The sequence below is a fragment of the Pan paniscus genome, chromosome 5 (assembly GCF_029289425.2).
Source record: "Pan paniscus chromosome 5, NHGRI_mPanPan1-v2.0_pri, whole genome shotgun sequence".
Classification (NCBI taxonomy): Eukaryota; Metazoa; Chordata; class Mammalia; order Primates; family Hominidae; genus Pan; species Pan paniscus.
Window position 1 is genome coordinate 66,698,443 of NC_073254.2, and position 17,390 is coordinate 66,715,832.

The 17,390-nt window shown below is 45.1% G+C and overlaps 1 protein-coding gene and 1 pseudogene across 1 annotated transcript; one reads left to right on the top strand and one right to left on the bottom strand.

Annotated features, from left to right (window-relative positions):
- Positions 1 to 6,403: 6,403 nt before the first annotated feature.
- On the bottom strand, positions 6,404 to 14,658 carry IL17F (interleukin 17F). The gene is made up of 3 exons (XM_003833161.5): positions 14,115 to 14,658; positions 8,451 to 8,671; positions 6,404 to 6,891 (listed from the first exon to the last, which is right to left on the bottom strand). The coding sequence occupies exons 1-3, from the start codon at positions 14,253 to 14,255 to the stop codon at positions 6,654 to 6,656; spliced, it is 600 nt and encodes a 199-aa protein (XP_003833209.4). The 5' UTR covers positions 14,256 to 14,658; the 3' UTR covers positions 6,404 to 6,653.
- A 1,504-nt stretch (positions 14,659 to 16,162) lies between these two features.
- On the top strand, positions 16,163 to 17,076 carry LOC100994380 (mitochondrial carnitine/acylcarnitine carrier protein-like; annotated as a pseudogene).
- Positions 17,077 to 17,390: the final 314 nt, after the last annotated feature.

The following is a 17,390-nucleotide window of genomic DNA, read 5'->3' on the forward strand; positions in this document are numbered from 1 at the left end:
TTTGAGACAGAGTCTTGCTCTGCCGCCCAGGCTGGAGTGCAGTGGTGCGATCTCAGCTCACTGCAAGCTCCGCCTCCTGGGTTCAAGCGATTCTCCTGCCTCAGCTTCCCAAGTAACTGGGAATACAGACGCCCGCCACCATGCCCAGCTAATTTTTTGTATTTTTAGTAGACACGAGGTTTCATCATATTGGCCAGGCTGGTCTCGAACTCCTGACCTTGTGATCCGCCCACCTCGGCCTCCCAAAGTGCTGGGATTACAGGCGTGAGCCACCGCACAAGGCCAAGAGGAGATTTCTTTTTTTTTTTTAACCATTAAATTTATATTTTAATGATGGAGAATTAATAGTTTACGATATTGCCATCCCAAACAAGAATATGTTATGTTTTTCAATAAGATTTTATAGTTTTCTACAAATAGACTGTGTGTTGTTTTCTTTTTTATTTGTTTATTTATTTATTTATTTATTTTTATTGATCATTCTTGGGTGTTTCTCGCAGAGGGGGATTTGGCAGGGTCATAGGACAATAGTGGAGGGAAGGTCAGCAGATAAACAAGTGAACAAAGGTCTCTGGTTTTCCTAGGCAGATGACCCTGCGGCCTTCCGCAGTGTTTGTGTCCCTGGGTACTTGAGATTAGGGAGTGGTGATGATTCTTAATGAGCATGCTGCCTTCAAGCATCTGTTTAACAAAGCACATCTTGCACCGCCCTTAATCCATTTAACCCTGAGTGGACACAGCACATGTTTCAGAGAGCACAGGGTTGGGGGTAAGGTCACCGATCAACAGGATCCCAAGGCAGAAGAATTTTTCTTAGTACAGAACAAAATGAAAAGTCTCCCATGTCTACTTCTTTCTACACAGACACGGCAACCATCCGATTTCTCAATCTTTTCCCCACCTTTCCCCCCTTTCTATTCCACAAAACCGCCATTGTCATCCCGGCCCATTCTCAATGAGCTGTTGGGTACACCTCCCAGACGGGGTGGTGGCCGGGCAGAGGGGCTCCTCACATCCCAGTAGGGGCGGCCAGGCAGAGGCGTCCCTCACCTCCCGGACGGGGCGGCTGGCCGGGCAGGGGACTGACCCCCCCACCTCCCTCCCGGACGGGGCAGCTGGCCGGGCAGAGGGGCTCCTCACTTCCCAGTAGGGGTGGCCGGGCAGAGGCGCCCCTCACCTCCCGGACGGGGCGGCTGGCCAGGCAGGGGACTGACCCCCCCACCTCCCTCCCGGACGGGGCAGCTGGCCGGGCAGAGGGGCTCCTCACTTCCCAGTAGGGGTGGCCGGGCAGAGGCGCCCCTCACCTCCCGGATGGGGCGGCTGGCCGGGCAGGGGGCTGACCCCCCCACCTCCCTCCCGGACGGGGCAGCTGGCCGGGCAGAGGGGCTCCTCACATCCCAGTAGGGGCGGCCGGGCAGAGGCGCCCCTCACCTCCCGGACGGGGTGGCTGGCCGGGCAGGGGGCTGACCCCCCCACCTCCCTCCCGGACGGGGCAGCTGGCCGGGCAGAGGGGCTCCTCACATCCCAGTAGGGGCGGCCGGGCAGAGGCGCCCCTCACCTCCCGGACGGGGTGGCTGGCCGGGCAGGGGGCTGACCCCCCCACCTCCCTCCCGGACGGGGCGGCTGGCCGGGCAGAGCGGCTCCTCACATCCCAGTAGGGGCGGCCGGGCAGAGGCACCCCTCACCTCCCGGATGGGGCAGCTGGCCGGGCGGGGGGCTGACCCCCCCACCTCCCTCCCGGATGGGGTGGCTGCCAGGCGGAGACGCTCTTCACTTCCCAGGCGGGGTGGCTGCCGGGCGGAGGGGCTCCTCACTTCTCAGATGGGGCGGTTGCCAGGCGGAGGGTCTCCTCACTTCTCAGACGGGGCGGCCAGGCAGAGACGCTCCTCACCTCCCAGACAGGGTCGCTGCCGGGCAGAGGCGCTCCTCACATCTCAGACGATGGGCGGCCGGGCAGAGACGCTCCTCACTTCCCAGACGGGGTGGCGGCCGGGCAGAGGCTGCAATCTCGGCACTTTGGGAGGCCAAGGCAGGTGGCTGGGAGGTGGAGGTTGTAGCGAGCCAAGATCACGCCACTGCACTCCAGCCTGGGCACCATTGAGCACTGAGTGAACCAGACTCCGTCTGCAATCCCGGTACCTCGGGAGGCCGAGGCTGGCAGATCACTCGCAGTCAGGAGCTGGAGACCAGCCCGGTCAACACAGCGAAACCCCGTCTCCACCAAAAAAGTACGAAAACCAGTCAGGCTTGGCGGCGCGCGCCTGTAATCGCAGGCACTCGGCAGGCTGAGGCAGGAGAATCAGGCAGGGAGGTTGCAGTGAGCCGAGATGGCAGCAGTACAGTCCGGCTTCGGCTTGGCATCAGAGGGAGACCGTGGAAAGAGAGGGAGAGGGAGACCGTGGGGAGACGAGGGAGACGGAGAGGGAGAGGGAGAGGGAGACGGAGAGGGAGACGGAGAGGGAGAGGAGATTTTATCTTTCTTAATAATACACTAAACAATACACCTACCATGCCAGTAACTATTCCAAGTACCTTATAGATTATTATTCTATTCTCTCAATAACTTTATGAAGTAGGCGCTATTATCATCTCTATTTTACATATGAGGAAAAAGAGACACAGAGAGGCTAGGTAACAAGACCCAAATCATTAGCAACTAGTACAGCTACTAAGGTCCAGAACTGATATTTTAACCCGGCATCTGGCTCCAACGTCCACACACTAAGTCATTATGCCTTGCTCTCTGATATTGCCATGACATCTGTACCATTTAAGGGAAGAAATCAACATTTTCCCAGCAAGAACATCTTGATGCTCAAATCGTGATCATTTTTTATCTTAGTTTTAAAATATGTTCTTCTTCACTACTGAACAAAATTCTCAAAATCAGTACCCACTGAACTGGCAGGGAGCCAGAAATAGGTCACAATTTTTAAAGCACACAGTTATCTAGCTGAACATGTATCACTCCTAAAACTAATTGAGCTAAAAATATTTTTCTTCCAATTTATACCAGCGGAGTGGGATACGATAGACATCTGGGTCCAGGGGGAATTTTTTAATGAATTGAATCTATAGCTTCCTTAACTTTTCACAGATGGAAAATTGATTTATACACAGGATCTATATACTAATATATACCTGCACTATATATACTATACTATATTATTATATGTATAGAAATTAAATAAAGAAAGCAAATTTGAAAACCATGAGGAACAATATAACTGTTTTTTTTTCTTTTATGAATGTCTAATCTGCCAGCAAACTGTGGTATTTAGACATAAAAGTGGGTTCTGAGTTTCTTTGGGCCAAGCAAAATGGGAAACCTAAGTCCTCCTGTGCCTCTTGAAATAATGACTACCAGTTACCAAGCCTACTATTACCTGGTTACTGTATTAAGTAATTTACCTTTTTTTAATTTCGATTGCTTTACACAGAGCTCTTTAAAATAGATATTATATTGCATTTAACGTATGAAGAAGCTGAATCTCAGAAGGACAAAATTGACTAAATTCATACAAGCAGAAAATGGTAGAACCAGGATTCAAAGCCAAAAGCTGTCTACATATTAAATGCATATTTTCTACCTCTCCTTTTATGGAAGGGAGTGGGGGAAGAAAAATCAACTTTCTATTTTTCTCACTGTAACTTAAAAGTAAAATTTCTCACACAGAGCTTTATATATATAGGTGACTTCTATCCAAATTTGGGGAGGTAGGGAACGGGAAAGGAAGAGAAAAACAGAGACAGAGAAAGAATATGTTGGTTTTTTTCCCTTAGCCAAGCATTCATCAAAAAGAACTGGATGTTGAAAGAAAAGACTATATGCTTTCAAGTTTCCACGTGGAAAGAAAGGTTTCTCTCTCCACACATTATGAAGCAACGTTGTATTTGAACACCTAAACCGCTCAACTTCAGCCACCTCTCCTACAGGAAAAACAAAGGCGCTCCCAGAAAGCTGAGCGCAGAGCAGAAGAACACAGCCTACTCACTCTGCCTCAGAAGTGGCTTCCAGTCACCAAATAAAACAAATTACCCATAAAGCAGTCATTTCTTTCCTTTCAACGTATACTGAGGAATCTGGGAACAACTGGACACAGTTCGCCACCTTGTGAGCAGGAGAAGACGTGCAGTTTCCTGAAGGACAGCCAACCCTCAGTGCAGAAGACACAAAGGGAAGCTTTGCGACTCAGGGCCCCAGGTTCCAGAGCACCACATACGATGTCTTTGGAGATGTGCGGTGCGGGGTTATTTCTGCACTCTCTCCCAGGGCCAGCCTGAGGCCACATAAATAACTGAAATGGGTCTTTATTGCACATACTACAGCATTGCTGCAAAACCCTTATCAAAGCCATGAACTTGGAGTCAACAAACCTGTTTCTGCTGCTAACTACCAAGTGACCTTGAGCAAGTCGCCTAATTCCTGTGGGCCACGTTTGCAAATGAGAAAGATTGACCAGGTGATCTACAGGGGCTCATCCAGCTCTAAAAATGTGAGTGTGCTGTCGGAGTGAAATTGCTTTCTCTCCGATCTTCTCACTGGCCTTCAGATTTCTGATCTCTTTTGCGCTCTATCACCAAAGTTATCTTGTGAAATATAGCTATACTCCTGTTGTTCCTGTAACGGAGCTTACAAAACCATCCATGAGTGGCCCATTTGCCCACTGTTCTTTGTCTACTACCAAGTGAATTCATTCATTTATTCATTAAAGAAATATTTGTTATGTGTTCCCCACCGTGTCCCCATGTCCACACTATCCCGAGCACATAGAACTACTTTCAGTCCCCCAGCATACCAGGTTTTTTGTATCTCTTGCCTTTGCTCATGCTGTTACATTTGCTTGGAATGCCTTTCCCACATCTTCCTCCAAACCAATTCATATTCGTCTCAGTGCAAAAGTCATCTTGTTTCTGAAACTTTCCAGGAATTTCCTATATTTTCCTAACATTTTATACCTTGATTACAGTATTTGGCACACTGCCTTGAAAGTACATGTGTACATGTGTAATGAAATGTGAAATAATGTCTTTTTTTTTTCTGAGGCAAAGTCTTACTGTCACCGAGGCTGGAGTGCAATGATGAGATCATAGCTCACTGCAGCCTCCAACTTCTAGCTCAAGCAATCCTCCCATCTCAGTCTCCCAAGTAGCTAGGACTACAGGTATGTGCCACCATGCCTGGCTAATTGTGTGTGTGTGTGTGCGTGTGTGTGTGTGTAGAAAGAGAGAGAGATGGGGCCTGTGTTGATTAGACTGGTCTTGAACTCCTGGTCTCAAGCAATCCTCCCTCCTTGGCCTCCCAAAGTGTTGGGATTACAGGCATGAGCCACCACACTGGGCTGAGATAATATCTTGATACACTCAGTGGTGCAATTCTTTTCCCCCTGAAATTTCCTTTATACTTCCCCCACTACTCAGACAGAGGGCTTTTTACATGCACTACCCCTAGGGTACAGCTATTACTGCCCAAACAAACAGAAAACTTTCTTCACACTGATGTGAGCATCACAATGAACTTGTGAAATTCAGAGCAAAATTGTGAAGCTGATAGCTATGAGAGGAAGGTATTTTACATGTTAAGAACCTGAACATTTTAAGTACAAAAGTCAATATTTATATCCTAAGCACAAGATTCTGGAGCAAAGAGATAGAGAAAGAGTTCGCCTCCCCAACCACTCCCATTCCACACCCACCAACAGACTAAACAGTTCAAAATGGGAGCCAGGCTCCTGCTGACTGCCCATCCTCAAGCCAAGTCCTAGGTGGGAGTGAGAACTTATAGCCCACTTTCTCTCTGGTACCTGGGAGGCAGCAGCATTGCCGATGTGCTCTGAGTTAGTGGCATGCTGGAAGTAAAGGAGAAAATGTGGTGTGCAACAGAAGCACCAGAAGACCTCTGAGTTTCCTCAGAGTGGCATGGAGATCAGAATCTAGAAGCTTGCGTGCCCCTAAGATGTGAAAGAGATGGACAAAAGACAAACAGTGACCCCTAAAGGGCCCAGAAGTCAGAGGAGGAAACAAAGTGGCCACCATGGCCCTTATGACCAGGGGCTCTTTGGATGGCCTCTATTAACACATGGCCCTTCCATATGCATTTCTTACTTTTCTTTGTGTCTCCACTGGCTAGCACAGTGGCCAAGAAGTACTTGCTTTGTAAAATAATGTAGTTGGGATAATGAAGCAGGAAAGTGTCACTAAGGAACCTGAGTTCTGTTTGCACCATTTTCCTTAACTCTCTATGTAACCAACCTCCAAGCATCATTAATAACAAAACAACTCTAACACTGGTGCTCTGATGAGGAAATATGAAAAACAAATGATAGGCATATAGAATTCCAAAATGTGTAGGGCTACACAGTCTGTGAGTACAAGCTGGGAATGCAAACAAACACCTGAAGTATTTTTAAATTATTAATACTTTATTATATTAGCACTGAATATATTAATTTTTCTCCTAACATTTTAGATATCAAATATAAAGTGTAGTACATACACACATACATTGTGAATATTTTCTGTTTCCATCCGTGCAGGTCTTATTAAGAGTCCTGTGAAGTGGAGGGAATTGGGGGTCAGACAGGACTTGTTGCAGAGCACTGGGTAAGGAGTGGCATTTCTACAGCTTCTTCAGCTGAGTGGATGTGCACCTCTTACTGCACATGGTGGATGACAGGGGTGACGCAGGTGCAGCCAACAGTCACCAGCACCTTCTCCAACTGGAAAGAAACAGAGCAGCCTTGGTGCTTCCTCCGGACGACCAGGGTCTCTTGCTGGATGGGAACGGAATTCATGGAGATGTCTTCCTTTCCTTGAGCATTGATGCAGCCCAAGTTCCTACACTGGGCCTGTACAACTTCCGAGGGGTACCGGTTGGGGTCCCGAGTGACACTGCAGGAGGAGCAAGCCAAAGCACAATGGTGAGGCATGGGGGAGGAAGACAGCGGATGAGAGCCCCACAGCACTGGGTGTTCACCTGCAGGGAGGCAGTTCTGCAGGGCTGTGGCACAGGTTCTGGAGCCACACAGCCTGGAAGCATACACCAGCCTCTGGCAGTGGCTTACCTTTCTAAGCCTCAGTTTCCTCAACTATAAGATGGGGATTTTCATATACCATTTTCTCATGCGACTGTTGAGAATACTCAGTGATACAAGTACATATAAAATACCCCACTGTACAAATGTTAGCATTCAATTAACATTAGATCTTTCATTGGCATTATTATTATTATTACAATTATTCTTTATTCTCTGCCTGGAGATTGAACGTCACTAGTCAGTCTTCCATCACTAGTCGGTCTACAGAGCCTGCTGCTTGGAAAGGAAAGCCACAGCCCCAGAGGTCTGTGAATCTCAGACCTCTCCATTTTTCCTTTAATAGGCCCCTCTGCCTGGAGGCATAAAGACCACAACATTTATACTGCCAGCTTGCCATTGTACATATTCCACTTGTAGTGTGACAGGACCCCCACCAGGCTACTTGAGGGTATGTGTCCACTGTCTGAACCCTGAAGGATGGGCAGTGAGCCAAGGCCACCATGCACAGCCAAGGAGCAGGCCACTGAGAACCCAAACATCTCAGACAGTATCTGAGAACCTACCAAGGAAAACAGTCCCACTGGACATACACAGTAGGCAAAGAGCCAGAAAATTCACTTAAGAGCAGCTTAGAGATGGGAGGCAGAGCGGATCTCTAGATCTGTCCTGCTGTGGCCCTAGGGCGCCCCATATGTAAGTCTTAATAAACTCATCCACTCGCTAAGCTGGACTTGTCCAAGTCATTCTTTGATCTCTCCATATCTTCCCAATTCGAGGCAGGGGGCACTACCGTCCCAAGGTTTTCTCATAACACACTCACATGAGAAGCTATGTGACAACCCCAGAAGCACTTCAATTGTCCCTGGAATCTACTTTGATACTTACATTTGGAGAGTATGAGGGAGTGCTTGGTGTTCCAAGAACCTGTATCTTAATGCCAAATTACAAGACTGTACCCTGAAGGTCTCCACCTAACATCCGATTTCCCAGACTGGCCTTTCTCCTTCACTCATTCCCACTCCTTAAAGGATAATGTCTAATCTGAGTGAATCTCCTTAAACTGACTTTTCTGTTTCCCATTTATCCTCATGAGGAGATAATTATGCAATCTGCTTTAAAGAACCCTCTCTTCCAACACAGGAAAATTTGTGAATTCTATCCTAGAACTACATGAAGCAGAAAAAGGCACAAAGTCTATGAGAACGTGGAAGCAAAATATTAGGACCATCAACCACAAAGGTGAACCTAGTCCAAAACAAGAAAGATATGAGCTCCCAGGTAAAGTGAAATTTTCATTGTTAAGAGGATTTTCCCTTTTATTTTTTCTATGTATTCTACATTTTCTACTTTATGATTAGAATGAATTAACATATTTTTCCAAAGAATGTGAAAATCAGTCTCATTTGCACTTACGTGTAATTCCAGGGGGAGGTGGAGCGGCTCTCGATGTTACGTGACATGGAAACACGCTGGTTTTCATTGATGATGCCAATGTCAAGTTTCATACTATCTCCTGGCACAGGCGGGCAACTCTCAGGCTTTTGGAAAAAAGTATGTCCTACTTTGGGGATTTTCCGAGCTGCCGCCTCACTCAGAAAGGCAAGCCCCAATATCAACAGCAGCAAGTACTTGACCTGGAAAATAGACGCTGCAATCAGTTAGAGACTCGCCTCACCTACTAGCAAGAGATGCATGGTCTGGCGGAACTCAGCATTCCTGTCCTTTTATGGGATCAGGGCTTCTCTTTGCACCTCAGTTCCTCACCTGGAAATGGGAACACTCACACCTAAAGGTATCAAGGTGCCAAACTGAGAACTAAACTCAGTAGCCTAGCTAGTAACTGAAGCCCTCCATAGTCTAAAAGCTCCCAAACAGTGAGACAGAAAGATGCAAGGGTCTGAGATTGAGTTAAAATCCTATCCTGGCTTCCTTGCTGAGCCTCTAGTTTCTCTTCCTTCCAACTGGATAATAATGCTCACTTTATGAGACTACTAATGAGATTAAATAGAATGTTCTATATAAAACACCTATAAATCTGTATAACAAAAATAGAGGCTTAATAAACGATAGCTCTTGTTTTTATTTCCAACTTGATATCCCATGAATCTCCCACAAAATCCTTCTTCGGAGCCACCCCTCTACCTAGAATACACTGCCTAGAATACTCTGTCTGTCAAAATCCTACCCTTCCATTAAGGCCCAGCTCAGATGTGATCTCCTCTAAGAACAGTCCCTAAAATGGTTCAATCAGAAGCATGTTTATTATCCTTAAATTATAAAGCTTTGATCATCTAGCACTCAAGCAGCATTTTTTAATTGTCTAGAAATGTAGTATCTGTGTTCCTGTCAGATCTACACCCATTAGATTGTAAGTTCCTGCATATTACACATTTTCCATAAACACTTTTGGAATGAATGAAAGAGTGAATGAGTGAATGAATGAACAAAATGATACAGCTAAATTGAACTACATAGTTAAGCTCACTGCATTAAGAAAAACATTATGCAAAACCAAAGATAGCAAAGTTCCAATTATCCATGCTAATTGAAAGAAACCGGGGCACTAATGATGCACAACAACAGAGAATATGGAAACTATTTCTCTTTAGCTCTGGAGCATTTTTTTTATACTTACGTTGAAATGCCAGTTTATCTGGTGTTATAGGAATGCGCAAAGAATGAAAGTGCACTGAAGACCTAATGAAAAGAAAAGCTAAAAATCTTGCCAGATTCCCTTTGTCACAACCATGCTTTGCTCACCCACCATTGCCACTGACCCTTACTGGGGATGAGCAAGGCCCATCACCAACTCACAACATAATACAGAAGAAGAGCTGAAGGCCAGGTGCAGTGGCTCACGCCTATAATCCCAGCATTTTGGGAGGCCGAAGTGGGTGGATCACCTGAAGTCAGGAGTTCAGGACCAGCCTGGCCAACATGGTGAAACCTCATCTCTACTAAAAATATAAAAATTAGCCAGGCGTGGTGGTGCACGCCTGCAATCCCAGCTACTCGGGAGGCTGAGGCAGGAGAATCCTTTGAACCCAGGAGGTGGAGGTTGCAGTGAGCCAAAATTGCACCACTGCACTCCAGCCTGGGCGACAGTGCGAGACTCCTTCTTGGAAAAAAAAAAGAGCTGAAGATAAGTTGCTTTTATTCTCTAGGCTTAGCATTGTTCAGGCTCACACCTTCCATGAGTTAAGGTAGGGAAGGTGATTAGACATGTTGGTTTCAAAGGCCCTCCTTTTCATATTTTGCAGATACTAGAGACAAAAAACAATAAGAGTAAACAAAAAGGTCATAGTGTCCATTTGCCATACTGAGGAAGCTGATACTAAAAAGAAGTTGAAAGCAAGGTTGACCCAGAAAAGTCAGAATGAGGCTGATTTGCCTTTAGATAATCAGCAATCATCAACTTTCATCCCCCACAATCGTTCATTCATTCAACAACTAGCTCTTGACTTTATAGTGTGGTAGCTCAGGGCATGGGCTTCAGAGTCAGAAGTCCAGGGTCTGTAACTCAATTCCAGGACTCTTAGAAGCTATGACTCTGTTTCCTCAAAAAAAAAAAAAAGTGAAGATTAAATGAGATGATCCATATAAATTATGAAGAACACTGGCAGCATATGATAAGTATCCAATACTGGCGACTCTTGCTAACTCTATATTTTGCTACACAGTGGACTAGATAGATGTGGAATTTACACTCATATACCTTCTGTCTTGACAAACTGCTATGGCGTTTGTTTGTTTGTTTGTTTGTTTGTTTTGATGGAGTCTCACTCTGTCGCCCAGGCTGGAGTACAGTGGCACAATCTCGGTTTACTGCAATCTCCGCCTCCCAGGTTCAAGCAATTCTCCTGCCTCAGCCTCCCGAGTAGCTGGGATTACATACGTGCGCCACCACACCTGATAATTTTTTGTATTTTTAGTAGATACAGGGTTTCATCATGTGGTCAGGCTGGTCTTGAACTCCTGACCTCAAGTGATCTGCCCACCTCGGCCTCCCAAAATGCTGGGATTACAGGCCTGAGCTACCACGCCTGGCCTGCTATGACTTTTTTTTAAAAAGATGCCAACTTATATTAGAGGGTCTTAGATAACTTCCCAAGCCTACCAATCACATCATTAGGGTTCTTAAGTAAATTCCTCCTTTGTGTTTTCTCTTTCCTCTTCTGTGTCATACTCACTGAATCACTATTAATTTTCATTATGAAAACTTTTAAATACATACATTGGAGTTATATGACTTAGCAATAATTACCATGCTTCTAACAAGTCATTATTACATTTGCTTATATATTCTTAGAGTATATTAGAAAATTCTTTTACATCTCTTTAAACACTGGATTTTTCACAACTACCTGGTGAGGTAATCAGAGCTAGTATTAATTATCCCAATTAGACAGGTGAAAGAGTTCTGTCCCAGAGGGAATAAATAACTTGATTGGGTTCACCAGCCTATGAGTACCAGTCTGGGGACTCAAACCTAGGTGTCAGTAGTCAGTGCTATTTTCATTGAAGGTCATTTTTATTATTACCAACATTAATCTTAGTTTTGTCTCATTAGAAGAGCCAAGTGTTTTAAGTAATGTGACAGCTGTACTAGATGTGCATAAGTGTTGTAGGTCACATAGCTCGTTATCAGGAAATCAGATGATGTCTGCAAATACTCCAATTTGCTCCACAAAGCTTTTGGTCTGAAACTGTAGATTTTAGTGGTTATGTAATACAGAGCAGGGGCTCTGAACCAGGCTGTTGCTGGTTCTTAAGAATGATTTAAACAGCACCTCTCAGAGAAATCCAGAGCATGACTTGAACTCTTATATGCCACCTATAAAGCAGATGAATAGATATCGCTCTCAATCTGTATAATAGGGGACAGAGGCAAGGGAAAGCACCAGGTGAAGGTGAGCTGTAACAGGACAACAACCTTCTCAGCCTAGCTTTGCACCTCACTCTAATGTGAGCTCACCTGAGCAACCTGAACATCCATCCTCTATACTCACCAGCAATGTGTGGACACATGTAAGCATGCACCTGGCCAACCTCTAGGTCCATGAGAATTTGCCTCAACTACTTATTGAAGATGTCCTATCTGCCTGCACCTCTCAACTTCTAATCCTATTCCAATGCTCCTTGCACTGTTATGTTTCTTGCTGACAACCCAACAGATTTCTTTAAGGAAACTAGAATTAGAAATAGCTATGGAGCACAAAGCTACCCAACAGAATTGCTTGGATGCAATGGCTTTAAATTCACAAATCTTGCCTCTGATTTTTCTCCACATACAGAAAAGCATACTGTATGTGGAGACAGAAAGCTTAGATTGGTGTACCAGTTCTTGTGCTTACAGTATCCAGCAATGTTAAATAAATAGCTTAATTGAGCTTTTGTTCATCTGTATAAAGTGGAAAGTATTCCCATCTACTTCAGTGGATTGATCAGAATTTCCAGGACAATAATAACAATATTAATATGAACAGTTAACACTTACTGAATGCTTTCTCTATCATTATCAGTCGTTGTTTATTAGAATGGCCAAATTAACTGAAAATTAAGCATACACAAATCTGCCAGTACACAGTATAGACTCATTTATTCTCAAAGATATTAATTAATCCTCCCAATAAATGCCAAGAGAAAGATGCCATTGTTATCCCCACCATACAGTTGAGGAAACGGAGGCACACAGAAGATAAATAAGTTACCCAAAAATCCTACATTTAGCAAGCAGTGGAGCCAGGTCCGCCTGACATCAAAGCCTATGCCCCTAAATATGGCACTTTGCTGAGCTACATGTAATCTTTAAAATAACACATAAATATAAAATAAAACATACCATTGCTATATGCCATGAACCTGTTATGATATTCAAGCTCTTTTAAGTTGTATGGCTTGTAAAAGGAGAAAAAAAGGAAATTATCTAAGCCAATAATATGATGCAGGATTTCCTAACCCCTGTTTTCATGTACCTCTATAGTAAATTCTTCCCAGGCTTTATCTGACTAATGCCAGGCAAGATTCCAGACCTGCTGGGGCTAGATTTTCATTGCATTAACATCTCTCTTTCCTCCAAGAAGAATGAGATGGTACAAAATAAATAAATAGCAATCAGAGACATGGGAAATTTCCCTTCTCTAGGAGCTGTCCAAAGTCAACACTAGGTGATTTCATTTCTTCCATCCAGGGCACTCCTGTAATCTCAGGGGAATCATTAAACCTCTTGAGGCCCCAGTTTCCTTGGTTAAAATGTATATGTATATAATCCCTAAAGGGCTGGCCAAGCTCCCACCATGAGATAAGAATTTCAGGCCAACCTGACTCTATAATGGATGGCCACAGGAAAGAACATGCTAGTTGTCTGTGATGCCAAGGACTGCACACACTAACACCACCTGGGCACACACTAACACCACCTGGGCAAAAGCCATTGGGTGAGGAGCTGCATTTTTTTTTCTTTGAGACAGAGTCTCGCTATGTCACCCAGGATGGAGTGCAGTGGCGTGATCTTGGCTCATTGCAACCTCCGCCTCCCAGGTTCAAGCCATTCTCCTGCCTCAGCCTCCCGAGTAGCTGGGATTACAGGCAACTGCCCCACGCCCAGCTAATTTTTGTATTTTTAGTAGAGACAGGGTTTCAAGTTAGTCAGGCTGGTCTCGAACCCCTGACCTCAAGTGATCCACCCACCTCAGCCTCTCAAAGTGCTGGGATTACAGGCGTGAGCCACGAGGCTCGACCTAATTTCTGTATTTTTAGTAGAGACCGGGTTTCGCTATGTTGGTCAGGCTGGTCTCGAACTCCTGAACTCATGTGATCCGCCCACCTTGGCCTCCTAAAGTGCTGGGATTACAGGCATGAGCCACCACGCCTGGCCAGGAGCTGCATTTTTATGCCATTATAACTTTTCTAGTTATTTTTTTCTTTTTCTCCACCAGACAGGAGTCAAAATTAAAGTCATCTCTGTTTTAAGAAGTAATTCCAAAAAGACCCCAATCAAACCTAATTCCTTAGGATTCTGTTTTCTGAAATCCTAGGCATGACTGTCCTTAAACCAGAATGATTGCTGCTACTCACCATGGCTGGGCCATGCAGGGTCTTCACTGTCATGTTGCACTGGTGGCTTGCTTTGTGCAGGAAGCTCTTTCTGTGACTGTATCTTCCTGTGTATGCCTGTGTTCTATCAATGAGAGTACCTGTTAGTTTTATAGCAATCATTGCCCCTGTTTCGATTGACCTGCTTACTGTCTTTAAGTTGTGGTTGACCCGGAGTTACTGACGAATGCAGGGGTTTTTTTTTTTTATTCCATTTCCCGAAGGGGAACAAAAGGGGGACCCTAAAGAAAGGGATGACAGGAAAAGGACCAAATTTTTCTTTCTTTCTACCCTACTTCCACCCCCATTGCCCACAAATCAGAGCAAAATTTTTAATTTACTACAGAGATGAACCAAGTTAGAAATTGTTGTCAAATCTTTTTTGTTCTTCCACAAATTGCCAACACCCTTGTCACGGACCATATGTTCTACTTTCCAGTCACGCAATATGAATCGTGATGTAAATGGGAGAAAACTCATCCTTAGAGGAGCCTTGGTACTAAACTATCTTTACCTCCATTTTATGAATGGGAAAACAAAACTAAAGAAATGAATGACATAAGTGAAAAATTCAGAAATGATATACCCTGGTAGTTTTGTTATCTCCCTGAACTAATTATTTTTTAACCCCATGGTTAGACTCCTACTGGTGCTTAATAAATAATCACTATTCATTGTGTTGAAAAAACAAACTGTTTTCCTCTGCTCTCACACCACAACCAGCAACACAAAAGATTTCCATGACCATGTATGTGGGCATTTATCTCCATCAACCAGCAAGCAATCAATTCTGCATCCAACGCCAGCTAAGCATCTTCTAATCCAATTCAATTCTGACGCTATCTCCAGGTAGGTAGAGTCAGATCCCACAGGCTGAAGGCTCAGTGCCACAAAACTGCTCCCACTTTAAGCACCAATCACAGGTCCAAGCCTCTGGGACTTCTGACCGACTGGCCTCAAGTTCAGGTTCCCACAAACCGCTTGAGTTTGATTAGGCTTGATTAATTTGTTAGAACAGCTCACAAAACTTAGGGAACACTAATTTATATTTACCAGTATATTCTAAAGGATATTTTTAAGGATACAAGTCAACAGCCAGATGAAAAGGTACACAGGGCAAGGTCTGAAAGGGTCGCAAGCACAGAAGTGTTCTTTCCCATGGAGCTGGGGTGCACCACCCTCCCAGCACAGGGATGAGTTACTGTTTACCTTTCTTAGAACTTCCACAAGTTCAGCGGTCCAAAGGCTCTTTATATCCCATCTGGGCCTTTTATGGAGTCTTCATTGGGCAGACATGATTACAACATGGAAAACTGTAAACAAATGTGATTGGATAAAAAGGGTATAACCTGATATTAACAGGTTGAATGAGGAAACTCAGCCAGGCCTGCCTGTTCAGATTTTTCTTGGCCTCTCTGAGCAGCCTTCCTTCCTCCTGGGTAGAGGGGAGGACCCTTCCTGAATTGAGGGTCTTATGGCCTATGATTAGACAAGGTAAATCAAAGAATTTCTTTATGGCCAGCTCCAAGACAAAAGGTGGGGGGGTGATGTTAGATGACAGGATATTTTCTGTTTCTATGGTCTTGGGGAGAAAAGGTGGGCAGGAGAAGTTTAGAGAGGGAGATTCTTTTTTCTGAGGCCTATTTCTTAGGCCTAAAGTGCCCCAACATTACAATAAAAGACTGTCTTTTTCACCTTTATTGCTCTGAAGCTGTCTGAAGCTGCTTCAGGAAACAAAGACAAAAAAGCTAAATACCCTAACAAAAGATATGCTTATTATTTTTATCACTTAGGATATAATGAGGGCTGTGGGAGTTATGAACCAGGAGCCATGGACAAATATACATATATGTAAAATCACATTGATGCAACACTTAAATGCCCATTACCTTGGCTATCTCTAAGAATGGTTTTTTTTAACCAAAATTAATTAGCAAGTAGAAGCCTTTAAATGCAAGATTGGCAGCCCTGGCACTGCAGCTGGGGCAGCAGAGCCAGGACGGCCCAGGAACTGACAGACTGAGGGATAGGCAGACTGACCATAGCCGACCAGCCAAAGCCCATCAGCCTGCTCAAGAACCTGCTGGCCAGTGGCTTTGGTGGCATGTGCCTGGTGTTCATGGGGCACCCTCTGGACACTGTCAAGATCCGACTGCAGACACAGCCACCGAGTTTGCCTAGACAGCCTCCCATGTACTCTGGGACTTTTGACTCTCTCCCAAAGACTCTTAGAAGGGACATCACAGGGCTATATAAGGGAATGGCTGCCCCTATCATCGGTGTCACCCCCATCTTTGCTGTGTGCTTCTTTGGGTTTGGTTTGAGGAAGAAACTATGACAGAAACACCCAGAAGATGTGCTCAGCTATCCCCAGCTGTTTGCAGCTGGGATGTTATCTGGTACATTCACCACAGGCATCGCGACCCCTGGAGAACCCATCAAGTCCTTGTTACACTTTCAGCCTTCTTCAGGGGAAACCAAGTACACTGGAACCTTGGACTGTGCAAAGAAGTTGTACCAGGAGTTTCAGATCCGAGGCATCTACAAAGGGACCGTGCTTACCCTTATGTGAGATGTTCCAGCTAGTGGAACGTATTTCATGACAAATGAATGGCTAAAAAATATCTTCACTCCGGAAGGAAAGAGGGTCTGTGAGCTCAGTGTGCCTTGAATCCTGGTGGCTGGGTGCATTGCAGGGATCTTCAACTGGGCAATGGCAGTCCCGCAAGATGTGCTCAAATCTCCCTTCCAGACTGCACCTCTTGGGAAATATCCTAACAGTTTTGGAGATGTGCTGAGGGAGCTGATCTGGGATGAAGGAATCACATCCTTGTCTAAAGGGTCTGATGCAGTGATGACCCGAGCCTTCCCAGCCAATGCAGCCTGTTTCCTTGGCCTTGAAGTTGCCATGAAGTTTCTTAATTGGGCCACCCCCAACTTGTGAGGCAGAAGGCTGCTCAAGACTTCTGGATGCTGGAACTGTTGCTGAGAAGGAAGAGTAGTGGGCAGAACTAAGCAGACTTGGAGAATGAGGGGAGGAGACGGTGGGATCAGAGCTCTGCGCATGGACTTGGTGAGACTGTTGCCTTAATGACATCCTCTACCTTGTACAAGTTGGTGTGTCATTTCGCAACTTGAATTCATTCTTGTCAAAGTAAGGGATCTTAAGAGGATTTGGAGATCTAGTAGTTTCTAGACCAGATACTACCTGTGGCAAGAATACTGCCTACCAGTTGACGGTTGGCCCTACCACACCCA

Excerpts from the sequence above, each read along its gene's own strand:
- IL17F (XM_003833161.5), bottom strand. The coding sequence starts at position 14,255 with ATGATTGCTATAAAACTAACAGGTACTCTCATTGATAGAACACAGGCA. Across the intron at positions 8,672-14,114 it reads CCCTGCATGGCCCAGCCATG|GTCAAGTACTTGCTGCTGTT; the intron begins GTGAGTAGCAGC and ends TCTATTTTCCAG. Across the intron at positions 6,892-8,450 it reads ACCTCCCCCTGGAATTACAC|TGTCACTCGGGACCCCAACC; the intron begins GTAAGTGCAAAT and ends CTCCTCCTGCAG.